This window comes from Manduca sexta, chromosome 23 (assembly GCF_014839805.1).
Source record: "Manduca sexta isolate Smith_Timp_Sample1 chromosome 23, JHU_Msex_v1.0, whole genome shotgun sequence".
NCBI classification, from domain to species: Eukaryota; Metazoa; Arthropoda; class Insecta; order Lepidoptera; family Sphingidae; genus Manduca; species Manduca sexta.
Window position 1 is genome coordinate 16,796,684 of NC_051137.1, and position 17,700 is coordinate 16,814,383.

Sequence of the window (17,700 nt, forward strand, 5' to 3'; positions counted from 1 at the left end):
TACTAACATTCCCTGGTTAAAGAGGCACTGTAAAAACAAAAAAAAAATGTCTTGATATATCACTCAAAAATACTCTCAAAGTGCGTATATAATAATTCAGCCCTGTATTATATACTGTCCAACTGTTAGGCACGGGCCTCCTCAACTACTAAGAGGGAATAGGCCTTAGTCCACGGCGCTGGCCTAGTGCGGGTTGGTAGACTTCACACACCCTCGAAAATTTTTAATAGAGAATTTCTCAGGTATGCAGGTTTCCTCACGATGTTTTCCTTCACCGTTAAAGCAAGCGCTAATTCACAAAGAATACACATATAATTATTTAGAAAAGTCAGAGGTGTGTGCCCTTGGAATTTGAACCTGCGGACATTCGTCTCGGCAGTCCGTTCCACAACCAACTAGGCTATCGCCGCTTTTTAAGTGCGTCAAAATCCGTGATTTTATCATAATATTAAGACATTAATTATAGACATTTCATGATAATTAACTCATTAAATTGCAACAGAAAAGCAATATAAATCAGCTAAAACTGGCGATCATTGGAACGTTTGCAATCATAGCCTGATGCTGGACTTCGCAGATGTTCCTGTAATAACTCCTGCGCTCAATTATACCATTATAAAATTACAACAATAAACATCTAAACACGCACCGCTAAAGGCGAGCTTAATAAAGCAATAATCCGCGCTCCAAGTAATTACACTGTAATATTGATTATTACAGCGGTAATATTCATTATTACAGCCTGTAATATTGTGAAGCTACAATGTATCATCGTGATTCGATTTAATTAATGCTTTGCGCTGATTTTATGTTTGCTTTTATGGTGAATTTTCGTTTTTATAGTCATAGCGTAAAGGTTTATGTGTTTTTGTGAATTAGGTAAGTAATTGTTCGCGTCCGATTACATGCATAACTAAACACACATCAAATGTTGAATTTATAACACTATTGTGTTATGGTGTTGTGATGAGATAAAATTAATTATAATTTTCAAAATCAATACTTGATAGGGCTAAGCGGGTACGCAGGAGATATTAGGCACAAGTGTGTGTGCAATACACAGGTACACTGTCTGTTCCTTCACTCTCATAGTCCCGTGAGGCAGCAATCCGACATGACCGGAGAGAGATTAGGTGCAGGACCAACAGCTTTAGGTGCTTTCAGAAGCGCGGGCGTTTCACGTCGTCATCGTCCTCTATCCGAGCTGCCACTGAGAAATCGTCGAGACAGTCAGCTAAAATCAATTGCTGGGATCATGTTAAGGAAAAGGGCTTTCGGGAAAGTTACGGATCATTTCAATACTTTGCTCATCGGCGCCGTGGCTTAGTTGGTTAAAGCGCCTGTCTAGTAAACAGGAGATCGTGAGTTCAAATCTCGCCGGTGCCTTTGTTTTGCACTTCTATTATTTACATTGGAATAGTGAATTATTCATTTTCGATATTTTAATCTAAATTGTATATTTTTAGGAATTTAAAATGTACAAAAAATTTGTTTTTTTTTTTGTAAGTATAAAATAAATAATTCACTATTCCAATCTAAAATAATAGAAGTACAATATCCATATCATGGATATTGCACTTCTATTATTTTAGATTGGAATAGTGAATTATTCAGACTTTACGATATTTTAATGATGTATATTTTAGGAATGTAAGATGTATAGGAGATTTCTTTTTAAGTATACATAATAAGGATGTATAATATGCTATTGAAAGAGTTCTACATACGATAATATTTACCAAAGTGTTTAAACCGCACACTTTTTTCTTTTCACATATCAGACCAGCGTGCCTGAAGTAACATAAAGACATCAATAGAGCAGTTTGTTTAAGTGAGCTAAGTTTTAAACAATTCGACGTTATACGCTCACCGTTTATGATTAACAACAAAAAAATTCAACATAAAATTAAATTATTACTAATAGCTGTGCTAAAACCAAAACTATACAATTTTATGACTGTGAAAACATTTCGAGTAACGTTACAGTGCGCAAAATGGCGGAAGCGGGAGCGATTTACTGATAAGCAATTGCAATAAAATATAAATACACTATATTTTAGTCATAACATAACCTCATTCATAAATAGTATTTTTTTTTATTTAGGAGTAGGTACTTATTTAATAAAGTGAAGGAATAGTGGTGTGTTACTGTTATATTTGTATTATGCGGGTGGTTGCATCCACTCGCTGTTATAAATATCGTGTCACTTAGCAAATAAAAGTAGTACGATTCCAGCAATCTGACGTTTCACTTGAGTCCTAGCGCGTATATCTAACAGTGGCGACGAGTACCCACGTATAAAAAAAAAAAAAAAAAAAAATGTCTCACTTCGGCATTTTGTCCAGTTTTGACCATACAATTCATACATGGCAAAACTACAAGCAACGCATTTCTCAATGGTTTATCGCAAACGACATCAACGAGGAAAAGGACCCAGCAGGAGTGAAAAGGCGGGCGATATTACTGAGTGCACTCAGCGACGGCACTTATCAACTGACGGCGGATTTGGCGTTACCGAAACAGTTAACGCAGGTACCATATGAAGATATACTGGTACTTCTCGACAACCACTTCACGCCAAAAAAGTGTGGATTTAGTGAGCGGTATAAATTTTATGCTGCAGTCCAGGGGCCCGAGGAATCGTATTCACAGTGGGCTGCAAGGCTACGTGGGCTCACATTACATTGCGGGTTCCTGAACGTAGAAGAAGCGCTCCGTGACCGGTTTGTAATGGGCATGCAACCGGGGCCAGAGAAAGATAAGCTGTTTGCGCGTGACCTTGAAGAGTTAACGCTTTCAAAAGCAGTGGAGTTGGCGGAGAGTGTGCGCAGTGCACGCAAAGGAGCGGAAGCATCGTCCTCTCAGGAGTTGGCGCAGGTACCAGCATCGGGTGCACCGTTATTCAAGATCGGCCGCGACAAACAGGCGCGTAGTGAAAACAAACGTGATGATAATAAGGAAATGTGTACAGTGTGTGGCTATAAAAATCATAAAACAGCTCAGTGTCGGTTCGCTAATTATAAGTGCAAAAAGTGCAATGTAACGGGTCATTTACGTCGAATGTGCAAAACAATTAACTTTCTAGGTACCGGCGAGTCGAGTGAGAGTGGTGACGACGGTAAGAAAAAAAAAAATATGTTCGTTGAAAGGGGAGCCAATGACGTTAACTATTTCAGTCGGGGTAGTTCATTTAAAATTTGAAATCGATACGGGGTCGGCGGTTACCGCGATCTCAGATGTAACATATAAAAAATATTTTAATTCAGTGCCATTATCGTTAGCTAGTGATCAGCTGTTTACTTATACGGGACGTGCTATCGACTGTTTAGGATTCGTAAAATTGCCTTTTACATATTTAAACAAAACACATTATTTAAAGGTCCGTGTGATACGTGACGGTGGGCCGCCAATATTAGGCCGTGATTTTATATGTTTGTTTAAATTGCAAATATCACAAATCAACCTTATAAATAAATCGCATAACTTGGTTCAACAATTAAAATCACGTTACGCAAGAGTCTTTTCAGATGGTGTAGGCATGTTTACAAAATACCGCGTAAAATTGCAGTTAAAGGATGATGCGAAACCGGTTTTTTGTAAGGCTCGGCCGGTTGCGTTCGCTTTGCGAGATAAGGTAAACAGTGAACTCGATCGGTTAGTGCGTGTAGGGTATTAGAACCAATTCAACATTCAGAATACGCATCGCCTATCGTGCCCATATTAAAGCGTGATGGGTCTATACGATTGTGCGCGGACTACTCTGTTAGTGTTAATAAACAATTAATAGTTGAACAATACCCGCTGCCAACTGTTACAGAACTGTTTACGAAACTGCATGGAGGGCAACAATTTAGTAAATTAGACTTAACACAAGCGTACTCACAATTTGTACTGGATGAGGAGTCACAAAAGATAACTTGTATAAATACTCACAGAGGATTATTTAAATATAAAAGGCTAGTGTTTGGTCTCGCTAGTGCCCCGGCTATTTTTCAGCGGGCAATGGAGTGTTTGTTGTCGGGTTTAGACGGAGTTATGTGTATGCTTGACGATATATGTGTTACAGGAGAAACGGAAGCGCAGCATTTAGATAGGCTTAGTGCAGTCTTAAAAAGATTAGAAGAGGCGGGCTTAACGTTGCGTAAGGATAAATGTGTATTTTTTGCGGACCAAGTCGAATATTTAGGTTATACCATAGACAAAACTGGGTTGAGGAAATCTCAACAAAAAGTAAAAGCAATAGTTGAGGCACCTATACCGACAAACGTAAGTAAGCTAAAATCTTTTCTTGGGTTGGTCAATTATTACAGGAATTTTGTTCCAAATGCGTCCACAATTTTAAGTCCGTTCTATGCATTATTGCATAAAGGCAGTAAATGGAAATGGGAGGCGATACATAATTATGCTTTTGATGCCATTAAAAGGTGTTTAGCCTCAGAGAAAGTTCTGGCTCATTATAATCAGGATGCAAAAATTATATTAACAGTGGATGCATCACCGAGTGGTTTAGGAGCGATTCTCTCACAGATAGAATCTGACGGGGTGGAACGCCCCGTGTGTTTTGCCTCGCGGACACTGAATACTGCAGAAAAACGGTATTCACAAATCCAAAAGGAGGCTACAGCAATTATATTCGGAGTTCGACGTTTCCACCAGTATTTGTACGGAAGGGCAACGCCGTTTGTACTTCGTACAGATCACAAGCCCCTATTATCTATTTTCGGTCCCTATCGTGGCATTCCAGAAGTTTCAGCTAATAGGTTACAACGTTACGCAATATTTCTAAGTGGCTATAATTACACAATAGAATATATACGTAGTGCTGACAACAGTGCAGATTATTTATCGCGCGCAAGTCTACCCGACGATGATTTAACGTCTGGTAATAGGGGTTGCAGCCGCGCAACCGGCTTTCATGATAGTTTAGAACCAGTGGAAGATCGCGCATCGTACGTAAACTTTGTCGTTGATGGTAGTTTACCCGTTACACTACACGAAATTCGCAACGAAACGTGTAAAGACGCAATTTTATGCAAAGTTATTTCTTATATTAACAACGGCTGGCCGGAGCGTGTACAAAATTTATTAATTAAACCTTATTTTCTTTGTAAGACACAATTGTCGTATGAAAACGGCTGTGTTATGAGAGGACACAAAATAGTTATTCCCGAATCAGTTAGAAATAAGTTACTACTAGAGTTGCATAAATCACATTTGGGTATTGTTAAAACAAAAGCAGAGGCGCGCAGTAGGTTCTGGTTTCCTGGAATTGATCGAACTATAGAAAACATGATTGCAAGTTGTGAGATTTGTTTGCAATTAAGACAGTCACCAGCGCGCGTACCGCTCGCATTGTGGCCACATCCTCCACAGCCATTTTATCGAATACATATAGATTTCTTAGGACCCATCCATAGGCGTTCATACTTAATTATAGTGGACGCGTACTCTAAGTGGGTTGAAGCTTATGAGATGGGTATAGGTACTTCATCGTCATCGGTCATTAACAAATTATACGAATATATGGCAAGATTCGGTCTGCCTCACACTATAGTTAGCGACAATGGCACTCAATTTACATCGGTTGAGTTCAAGACATTTTGTCTTTCTAACGGTATAATGCATATGACGTCACCAGCGTATCACCCGGCTAGTAACGGGCAGGCAGAATGTTACGTAAAGGTGGTTAAAAAAGGGATTAAATCGTGTATTTTAAGCAATAATGGCATTTCAACAGATTGTAAGTTATGGAAATATCTCTTTGACTATCGAAATTCCATCCATTCCACCACTGGCTGTTCGCCGGCGCAGTTAGTATTTGGACGTAAATTGCGGTCGCGATTAGATTTAATTAACCCGACACAACCTTTACCGACGTCTACCACTCTCACTCGACATGTCGAAAACAAACAGTTCTTACAGTGTAAAGCGTTCAAGTTAAGAAAAACTCACCATTTTGAAACAGGCGATATTGTTCTGTATAAAAAATACAGTATTAATAAAACGATTCATGGCACAAAGGGGTTATTGTAAGAAGAATTGGCAAAGTTATTTATATGGTTAAAGATAGTCTGACCTCCTGTATTATTAAAAAGCATAAAAATCAATTGATTCCCTTCAAGGGTACAGGTAGCAATGGGGATCGGTCGAGTGATAGCCCTATCGAACTTGAAGACATCACTCAACAAGAAACGTCTTCACAGCAGTCTACTTCCTCGACGTTCGATGATGATACGTCTAATAGAAGAGAGGAAGAAAGAGAATTTAGAAAACAATGAGCCTCAGGCTAAGGAATCTGCAGAAGAGAATGATATATTCAACGAGGCAATAGAAACAGGGAACGACAACGGGACCGAGGAATTATCTTCACAACAACGCCCACAGCAGGAAAGGCAAACGGATTGTGGTAAAATATTGCGACCTGTACCCAGAGTAAATTATAAAAAGTTTTATTAAACCTAGCATTTCCAAGGAAAAAAATATGATGCTTGCTCTTATGTATTGTCATGCTAGGGGGAGGAATGTTATATTTGTATTATGCGGGTGGTTGCATCCACTCGCTGTTATAAATATCGTGTCACTTAGCAAATAAAAGTAGTACGATTCCAGCAATCTGACGTTTCACTTGAGTCCTAGCGCGTATATCTAACAGTTACATACTAAATTTATTTATAAGGACAAAATGCGTCCAAAGTATGTACTTCAATTTGGACATTTTTTGATCAAGTTGAAGGTAATTTTTGCAAAATGTAAACAGTGTGATAAAAACTTTTTACGGAAGGAGGTGTCACTACTTCACTGAAACTTCATCTCAAATTAAAACACACAGGTTTTCCGAACACCCATGTCCCCCAATTAGTTCATCGATAATTAATAATCGACGATGACGACGAACGTTAGTTAGTTATCGTCACCCTACTGTATTCCATAATATTTTTATTTTACTTTAATCTAATATCCGTAACCGAAATAATTTAATTCCTATATCCATATCCATATCCGTATCCATATCCGAAATTTCATATCCATAACATCCCTGATTAAAAGGACCTGTAAATTTCGTTTACACATACTAAATGTTTTGTCTTATTTTGACTGATTGTATATTTCTCCCTCAATAATAAAGGAACATTATTACAATACTTTGATATTTATTAACAGAAACAATATTATGATGTTTTTAAAAAGTATAAAGCAAAAAGAAGGTTTCCCCTAATGATAAGTTTTTGGCCGCCATAAATATCCAAAACACGAAATGAAATCATTGACAGGTTGCCAACCAACATTGACATTTATTATAGTAAACAATATGATTTTTTACGTAGTATAGCGCAAAAAATGGTTTGTCTCATAATATGTAATATCTGGCAGCCATAAATATCTAAAAGACCAAATGGAATCATTGATAAGTTGCCAACCAACGTAGGCTAGTCTACTAATATGAATTAATTTGATGTAGAATAATATTCATTATTAGCTACTAAATATATGTGTCACGAATAATGCTTTCACTGAAGCTAAATTAAACTCATATTATATAAAGAACACGAACCATATTTTCTATTTATAAATTTAATAGTATCTAATACTAACGATAGCATCATACCTGGATATACTTATCTTAATTAATTTTTATTGCGACAGGTCTATATCGAGAAATTACTATTTGCAAAAAGTACAATTAAAGGAGATAATTTAAAACAATTGCAAAGGCAAAGGTTGAAATAAATTAGAAATAATTGTTTGTGCAATTTATCAAACCCGCTGCATCGTCCGCCCACGCCTCACTTCGGTCGTTGCCTTATCCTGCGTCACGCGTCGTCGGCAGGAACAAACAAAGCCGTAAAGGGGAACAATAAATCCCCTTCTCGTACCACACACACGAAAGACACTGTGTTCATGTGTGCACCCCTTACGATACAATTTGACGTCACAGTGCCTTCGTGAAAGCGTTGATGAGAAACATCAATGCCCCATAACAATAACAAGGGTAATCAAAATAATAAATGGCGGCCGAGAGCGGATCGCTTTTTGTTCCCAATTATTTTTATTGGTGTTCTGTTAATTACATTCCCTGCGAGGGCCGTGCGCAGGCGCAGCTTACGCGAGACCCATTTTTTCCACGTATTGTATTATAGAAACGCTCGACATACTTGTTTTGCTATAAATATATCTTGTTTTTCCCCTTTTCCTTTATTTAGTAGTCATTCAGATTAACGAGTTTCTTTAGACAGTTTTACATTTTTGTAGTGAAGTGTGTGTTTGGTATACTTACCTATTTAAAAATCCTAAAAAATATGATAACATTATGGAATATCAGTTTTGGGGATAACTTTTTTCCTTATGGCGGACCACAGATATAGTCAATTGAAAGTTCTGGGTGATGAAATTATAATTAATTTAAAAATTCACATCATATTGAACAATTGCCTTCATTAATAAAAACAAAACACTCCTATAAAATCAATCGACATATCTCACATGTTTTGATAATCGCCTCCCATTTTCGCACATCCAACGCACGATAGCGACAGACAATGTGGCGAAAACTTTTTACCTCTGATCACCGTTTATTGATTGAGCTATTCGCGAACAGCGAAATTTTAATGGCTCTTCGACAGATGAGCGGTGTGGCTGAAAGCCAAATTAAACCTCATCAGGTGACATTTGGCGAACAAAAAGTGTTAAGTTAATAGCGAGAGATGATGGCGAGCCGTTTGCGCGACACTACTGCGTGCTGTAAATATATTATTTAAGGCTGGTTTGGACTGTATATCGAGTGTAAATGTATGAAGGCTATGTTTCCTCAGTCGTTTCATAGTGTAGTCTCATTTTAAATTAGTAAACTTGTTAGAGTTAAATACTGTGAAGAAGGTCGGTACAATCTATGCGTTCGAAATTTGAACAAAATAGATTCAATCAATAAAAAAAGCGATTCTATATTTAAATATAGAATAGCTTTTTGAGTGACTGTATTTAAATACAGTCCGAGTGACTGTATTTAATAGATAAAATTTATTTATTGTGCGAACTAACCTTTATGTCAACTTGGCAGAAATTCAATCCATTTACAAAGAACAGTAAGCACTACGCAGAGAATAATCCAGTTTCTTTTCGAATGTTTATGTGTTAAAGGAACTGTGTTTAAACAGTTTGAATGTGTTTTAATGTTATTTTTATGGGAATAAAAAGGATTCTCTTAATTTTCAGGCAAACACGCAATTTTGTAGGCATGTGAGGCGCGATGTATAGCGAGTAAAATGAACATTACGAGTTAAAGAGAATGTAACTTGACGCAGGGCCTTGCTATGGTTTGGATAATTAAACTTTATCACCAATTCAGCACAGTCCTTGACGTAGTTCAAGAGTTCACAACTATGAAAAAAAAATACTAAAAGGAAGCACTAGATTCTCTTGAAGGATTAGAAAACATTAAGTTTTAATCAGGAAATAAGCTTTTATTTGAGTGTCAGGTTTTCTCATCTTACTTGGTACTAATATTATAAATGAGATCTTTTATTTTTGTAACATTTAATTCTAAGGTAAACGAATAAATGTTACGATTATATTTTATCTCCACCGTCAAATTTTGTTAACCATCTTAAAAAATTACAGCTTCATAAAATATTTTTTATGAATTCTTAAGAACTCATCAACTTTTCTTGTGTTTACGTGAATGTTAGACATTGAAGTTAAATTATTTTTCGGATTTTAACGCTTTTTTATATTCTGATTTTCTACCAACGTTTCGAAGACTTTGAAGCCTTCATGGTCATGCGTGGATTGAGGTGTGGGTTGTCCAAAAAGTCAACGCAACGTTACAGTATCTACCTACATTTTACAATTATACATCACCAGCTTGTGGTGTCTGTTCTTCAATTTCGTTAATAATTATTTTTATATACCACTATATTACTTGTATATCACATGGCTAATCTGTTGAAATACGATAGACTTGTACAAAAATTCATTTTGAATTTGGGGAATTTAATTTAGCTTTTTAATAATTGAGTGTAATTTGGTTGTTATTGAATATTACGGTACAAAGGAATTAAATTTAATAAATACTTGCTAAAATATAATAAAAATATCTATCATTACATTGACACAAATTTTCCTTATGAGTTACTTAATTCTAGAAATCTCTTTTTAAGCATATAGAATGCCTGTGCTAAGAGACTACGACGCCCTTTCACAGCATTTTTATGTAATTATTAAAATACCTTTTTTTCTCTCATTAAATTCTGTAAATATTTTTTTAAGAGGGATTCAGTTTCGTTATATTTTATTATCTTTAACCATAATATAGTTGATCATATTTACACTGCAAATAATACATGTGACGATTGCTTTGCGAATACTTCTGTCTGCTGTCACTCTGTAAACCTATGTTCGTAACCATTGATTTGATGATCATATTCTTTATTGAGCTGAATAGTCATTACCCAATATTTTTAATGCGTTATATTAATGTTGCAATTTAACATTTTAAGATTTGAACTTTATGAAACCGCATTGTCTTTTAGCACCTTTTCAATACGAAGGATTCTGAAGAACAAGATTAATAATTATAATCATCGAAATTCTCTTAAGAGGATAAATTTCCTGTCAATGCAAAGCAAGATTCGAATCTACCTAAAAACAGACAAAATAACACATGTTCTAGTTAACCAAACTAATTTGAAATTAAACATAAGATCCTAAGAACCCGAAACTCGTTCCGATTAGACCCCACCAATAAACACGGCCGATGCCATAAACAAATTTGTAACAATCAAACCGAGCCGTAAAGGCCAATCAACAAAATTACCTTACAATGGGAACAGCCAGTTTTATTACCTTATTATATTGATTTGTTTTCTCTAATGAGTGCTCCGTGCCTTGTCGCGCTATTATATTTTACCAGAATACCTTTCTGTCTAGTGGACACATTTTAAACAATTTTGAAACTTATTATGTTAGGAGTAAAGAGGGAGATATTTTAGACAGCTGCGTGTTGGTTTAAGGATGCCTAATTGGACGTATGTTTTGTAACAAATGTCAAATTTGAATGTAGTTATTTTTATGATAAAGTATGGTATTCGTTCTGGTATAGTTGCATAAATCATTTGTATTTAAACGATCTAAAAATCTAAATTGTTTATATTTTTTTATTTATAGAGATTTAAAGTAATATAAATCAATTTTAGATTTTCACAAAAAAATGTTTTATACGCAAAATATTCAATTAATCTTTATAAAGAATTACATTGTCTCCGTGGTCTTACCATTGTGGAATCTTTAAAGATTACAAAACGAGAACAAAGATTTAGGGGAAACCCAATCAAATCATATTTAAAAAACGAGTGTCAAAATTAGTATAATCTTTGTATATACTCTTTGTATACCTAGTCTTGCCATAAATATTGTAATAAAGAAAAAAGAAAATTGTTAACTGCAAATAACATTTATTACTTTTACAGTGTGTCAGTTTAATACATAAATATAAAACAATTAAAAATATAAAAAGCTTATTCGAAGTGGTCTCCATTGGCTGCAATACAGTCCTTTAAACGATGAGGCCAGTTATCAATAGAAGCACGCACTCTTTCCATGGGAAAATTCTTCACTGCCAATCGTATAGATTGTTTTAGGGACTCCAAATTATCATGGCGTTTAGAGCAAGCTGTACTCTCTAAAACTGACCACAAATCATAATCCAGCGGATTAAGATCGGGACTAGACGACGGCCAGTCTTCAGCTCTGATGAAGTCCGAAACGTTCGATTCCAACCAAGACTGCGTGGACCGAGCTTTATGACCCGGCGCCGAGTCTTGCTGGAAGGACCATACTTGGTTATTGAACATGGTGATGTTAAGGGGCTTAACTACCTTCTCAAGAATGGTATCTTGATACACTTGTGCCGATGTTTTGATACCTTTTTCACAAAAAATATGGCTCAGTCACTCCTTCATAGCTAACACCCCACCAAACCATCACTGAAGTCGGATAATGTCCACGTTGCACTCTGTCGACTAATTGGGAAGCTTCCTTAGAGCTTTGAGCATAAATACGGTCATTTTGTTTGTTAAAATGTTGCTCAATTGTAAAAATTTTCTCATCCGTAAACAAAATTTTTCTGTGACCTCCCTTTGCGTACCGCTTCAGTAGTTGTTTCGATTTTACCACCCTATTCTTCTTTAAATTATCAGTTAAGAAATGGCCAGTGCGTCTCTTATAGGCTGCAAGTCCTAAGTCATCTTTTAAAATACGCGACATGGTTCTAGGTGCTATCTTCATTTCCCGAGATAAAATCTTTTGCTTTCGGACAGGATTTCTTCGAATTCTTTCCCTTACTGCTTTGACCACCTTTTTCGTACGAACACTACGTGGACGGCCAGATCTTTTTTCTGTCACAAACAGAGGAGGTCTCATTGTACCTATTAATAGCCCGGTACACAAACATTTTACTAATACCAAGTGTATGGAGAGTTTTAAAAATTGCATTTGGCTCCATACCTACTTTGTGTAATGCTATCACAGCGATTCGGTTCTCTTTATCACCCCACACCATTTTAATATCGCAAAATATTTTACAATGTATTGGCGCCAAAATGAGAAAACACAATGAACAATCGTATAAAAATGACAGATTCGAAATTCAAATGTAATATTTTTTTATAATTAAGTGTAACAGTATTTATGGCCAGACTAAGTATAATCTTTGTATATCTTTGCAAATCCACTAAAGAAGCTATGATTTTCAAGATAAAACATTTGAACTTATTAAAAGAAAAGTCATTCAAAATCATCAAACAAAAGATGTGTTATATTTGAATACCCTAATATACATACATGTTCAATATGCATTTCAGAGGCTTTAATTTCAATATGGAACTCTTATGTATTTGTATAAAAGTTTAGTAATCTAGCTGAGTTATATTTTTGTATGTTTGAAAGAAAGAAGAAAGAAAGATAAGAAATGTATTTTGCAACAAACACAAGTTACATAATAACAAACAAATAAGCGAAACAGATAAAAAAAACTTAAAACTATGTTTGTCACAAATAAGGCACCAACTCAGCAATATGCTGACAGTGAAGCCAGCGCTGATCTACCGTTGGGCCGTTTGCTGGAAATTCAATACAAACTTTCCAGCCCCGGATCTTGAATTTTTTCGAGGCGGGGCAAAATTTGGAAAATACCGATCCCACCCACCAGTACTTTTACTTTTATCATCATCATCATTTCGCGCCCAGCGGGAAATAATTTTGGTATTGAATGTACTGGATGTGTCAGTAGTCAAAGTTGCGTTAATGATGTATTCGACTGCCAAATTTGAATTTGCCGCCCGGGGCATGGGCCCCAACTAGCCACCCCTAGATCCGAGGCTGAAACTTTCAAACACAACGCCAAGTCCAGCAAAGTTTGAATGTAATGGGCGGTCCGCCCAACCGCGCCGCCCTCCGCCCATCGCCGTCGGCAGGTTGTCGACAACGATGACGCTGACACGGTTTATTGTTATTACCATTATTTACCGGTAATTGGATAGGGTTGATGACGAGGGAAGGCTTGATTTGTGGTTCATTAAAGTACATCAAGATTGAAGGACTGGTAGCTTGAAGATTATTTTAACAGAATTTTCTGATATTACTTTAAATAACCTAATTGTGTATTAGGCTGCGCTCGTTTTCCTTCTCATAATACTAGATAGATAATTCCTCTTGCTTTAAACTCAACGCCATGAATACGCTCTTTTGCTTGACGATAGAAATAAAGAAGTAGGACTAACCCAGACAGAGATCCACCACTCACGTCAAATAAAACTTATCATCCATTATTTTAAGCCTTACAGACTGTTTTTTATTAAGAACTCCAGTTTCCTCCAATGCGGATTAACCAGGCCAAGTAAATAAACGTGTGCATAAATTGCGCATCGGCATGGAGTAGGTGCCGCGGTAATAATTTCGGCGCGGCTGATTGCGCACAGCGTCGTGTAATGAGCGCCTTATTAAATAATTATTAATTGCTGCCGACCCGCTGTGAGAACCAATTGCAATATCAACTATTGAAATAATCATTTAACGGTGCCGAGAAAGGCACCGAAACGCACGTATTTAATGTACGTTTTGTACTTTTTGACAGTGTATTGATTTTGAATGTTATGCGGGGCTAGGTGCGTTCTTTTTTAAGTTTTATTACATGATATCTATTTTATTATATAAAAACAGGTACCACAGTAAAAAAGGTTCAGTTCGTCAGTCAGTTCAGTCTTCAATTCAAAATATTGATATCAATCTGTCTAATCAGTCGATATCCGGATTGTTTTATCTTCTCCATCTCGATACTTTTTTAATCATCTGGGAACCTCACCCACTGCACATCAGCATACCTCGCGATGTCATCTTGCCGTCGATCTGGCGTTCAGCCTCTAATTCTCTCCATGTTATGAGTTAATTGTTATAATTGATTTTATAGTTAGTAAGGAAGTACCTAACGCAAATTAATTCGATAGCTTTAAGTTCTAAATAATTACATTCAACATTATCTAGGTATACAATCATAGCAATACTAGAAGCACTATAAAATAAATATAAACTAGGTAATTTCTAATGAGTGGTGTAGGCGGAATACCTAAGGTCCAAACTCAAACGAAACTAAGTTATTATAGGCTCTGCGCGTTAGTATTGAATTTTAACCACAATATATTACATTTGTTTGTTAAGTTAATTGTTAAACGGTGTGGCTCGTTATATCGCGGCGCATATTTCATTTGTATCGGCGCTTGCGCGGTCATATATATTCTTTGATTGTAAAAGATGTATCCGCTTTTGGGTTCTTTGAAATGTCGATTTGCCTCGGGCGTTTTCGTTCAATAATTCAGTTAATTTTCATTTGAATACTTACAATGTGTGTTTAAGGTAATATTTCTGGTTGTAAAGAATATTTTTACAAATGTTTTAAACTTAGCAGGTATTTTAAGAATGAAGACGGAATCTAATTTCAATCGTAAGCTTTACCCGTTAGGGCATTCATTGATTTTTTTCAATACAGGAATGAATAGTTACTAAAATAACATTACCAAAAGTTCTCAACGATTAAATCAATATACAAAACATATCAGTTTCATATGAGTATAAATTTTCATTTAATTTCAAACTGTTTTACGTCACATAAATCTTCGAATGCATTTCAATACCGCTCATTCGGCTCGAAATTTAATAATGAACTATATTAGTTAGTTATTTACGACTCACAAATTATGGCGCCTTATATTAAACAAATACCGACTGTTCTTATATGAGTTGTCCATATATCGCGCGGGAACTTTAACGATCCAATTTCATAAGATATTTACGGTTTCCCAAGTCTACAACGTAACGTGCTGGTTTACGTTAGGTTTTCATACGTGTCATATTGGTGGGTAAACTTGAACGTGTTAGGAACGTTTATCGTTTTTTATGTGATATAGGAATTATACTGAAATTTTATGATTAAAGGCTGTAGGTATCCGCGGGCGCTAGAGCCGAATGCTTTTGTGTATTATGAGTTATTTGATTTCATTAGAAATGCAAATATGGATGGGATTTCTAACTTAATAAGGCTTGATTTATGTTGAATAAGGAATGAAATTCGTTGAAATATTACAGGAAATATTCTAAAATGTATAATAGAATGCAATTTGGCTAATTTTACAATAAACGGAAAAGCAGAAGTTAAATTAATCGTTAAGTATACTTTAAATTTTGATCAGCATTTTTGGAATAGCCGCCAACATACACAAATTAATAAAAAAAAAAAATACAGTATTCATTGTCTCAGAACCATATATTTTTAAAGAGTTTGTAGCAATGCATAGAAATGTTGATTATCCGAATATATTCGATAATGAAGCGTCATAAAAAATGGACTCGCAAAGGTAAACTAATCGTATAAAACATTAACAAACAGTGTCCGATCTATCCAGCCCTGAGGGCACAAACGAATTTAATTATTTCCAAAACTGGCCTCCAAACATTTGCATAAAACAACAATAATTTATCCGAAGCAAGAAATTAACCTCTTGCCTCAACTCAATTAGGCTAAACCAAGCCGCATACTAAAAGGGTTTAATAAGTTTGGGCGTGTTTTGTGCGTTAATTTATTTTTTTATTCGTTAAGTTCATAACTCAGCCAATCAATTAGTCAATGTATTCAAGGAGGTTCTTGACAGCGCTCGGGAGTGTCAGCGGCGCGGACTTGGCGTTATACCATGGGGGTATCCGGTACACATTCTTAAAAAAATAAAGTGGGATTTAAATTGAAAAAAAAAATTAACTACATTCCATTTTTTAAAATGATTTGTACATTACTTTCCAAAGAAATCCGATCGGCCCATTAGCTCAGTTGGTTAGAGCGTCGTGCTAATAACGCGAAGGTCGCGGGTTCGATCCCCTCATGGGCCATAAAGTACTTTTTGGTCGTCCATTTATAGCATTCATTGTAATTAGATTTGACTACGGTGATATAGTAGTTCGGTAGTATGTAGTTAAATCTGGTTTGTTAAATATAAGTTAATTTTCTTATTTCTTAAATTCAGTAATTTTTACAATTTGACTAATTTTTTTTTGTAGTGCTCTTTACTTTCTTGAAAGAATTCCGTCGGCCCATTAGCTCAGTTGGTTAGAGCGTCGTGCTAATAACGCGAAGGTCGCGGGTTCGATCCCCTCATGGGCCAACACATACATTTTGATTATTAATATTGCTTCTGAACAATCAGAAGGCAGGGGTTTGGTTTGATTCTACTTCTATCCATTTTTTATATAAAATAACTGTCTAATACTACTACACTAGATTCCTATGCCTTTTAATTACATTTTAAAAATTGTAACATTAATATAGACACTTAAGATAATACTATTGTGCTTTATATTCAGTTAATCGGTGTGTGTGTAATAATTATAATTTATTTCAAAATAATACCCGACACAATTTCTACCATTGTTAAAGATATCCTATAATTTTGTATTTTTCCTAGCAAATGATTAAGTTATTTACTAGCTACTCCAAACCTTTGAGCCACTTCTTATTAATAACAAACCATCGTTCGCCAATTTTCATAAAAAAAAAGTATTGGCATTCTATTAAACAAAAAGTATCATAAACATAACTCACAACACTCGATATATATGCAACTGGCCGGATCATTTCATCCGATTTCAGTTAAAGTTAGGGCTCTCATCACACTGGCGAATTGCTGACAAATTCACAGCGAGCCGAAGGCGCTGCGTGCTCGTCCATTGTAATAAGACCGTTACCTTGAGCATGGATCAAACAGCACGGACCAAGCGAAAGCTATTATAACAACCGATTGATTGACCGATTGATTACCATTGTTAAAATGCCTAACAATTTTGCATCTAAATCCGCCTCTGTATATTTTTGTATACTATATGAATGACAGCTGCGTGTTTTAGACGTCTTGGGCCAATAAATTAATGACAGTAAGAGCGGTACTTAATAATATTTAATTTGTATTTTAAATTATATTTTATTATTGATTTTTTGTTAAGCAAAAAAAGAATTGAATGCGCGCGAATTTCAATTAACTAAACAGTTATTTTTTTAAACCTAAAGGTATATATTTACTTTATGTTACTTAAGAATAATGAAATGCACTCTTCCTTTGTTGACAAGGTATTAGTATACTTGTTTTATTTAAAGATCTGATGAGTTGATT

The 17,700-nt window shown here is 35.6% G+C and overlaps 2 protein-coding genes and 3 non-coding genes across 5 annotated transcripts; all 5 read left to right on the forward strand.

Moving 5' to 3' along the window:
- The first annotated feature begins 1,312 nt into the window (after nt 1-1,312).
- Trnat-agu lies at nt 1,313-1,386 on the forward strand. Its single transcript has one exon. It is a non-coding gene; the product is annotated as a tRNA-Thr (tRNA).
- Nucleotides 1,387-2,145: 759 nt separating this feature from the next.
- On the forward strand, nt 2,146-3,223 carry LOC119190345. Its single transcript, XM_037442126.1, has one exon. The coding sequence runs from the start codon at nt 2,321-2,323 to the stop codon at nt 3,200-3,202; it is 882 nt and encodes a 293-aa protein (XP_037298023.1). The 5' UTR covers nt 2,146-2,320; the 3' UTR covers nt 3,203-3,223.
- Nucleotides 3,224-3,650: 427 nt separating this feature from the next.
- Nucleotides 3,651-6,183, forward strand: LOC115454442 (uncharacterized protein K02A2.6). The gene has a single exon (XM_030183177.2). The coding sequence runs from the start codon at nt 4,004-4,006 to the stop codon at nt 6,032-6,034; it is 2,031 nt and encodes a 676-aa protein (XP_030039037.2). The 5' UTR covers nt 3,651-4,003; the 3' UTR covers nt 6,035-6,183.
- A 10,169-nt stretch (nt 6,184-16,352) lies between these two features.
- Trnai-aau lies at nt 16,353-16,426 on the forward strand. Its single transcript has one exon. It is a non-coding gene; the product is annotated as a tRNA-Ile (tRNA).
- A 198-nt stretch (nt 16,427-16,624) lies between these two features.
- On the forward strand, nt 16,625-16,698 carry Trnai-aau. The gene has a single exon. It is a non-coding gene; the product is annotated as a tRNA-Ile (tRNA).
- Nucleotides 16,699-17,700: the final 1,002 nt, after the last annotated feature.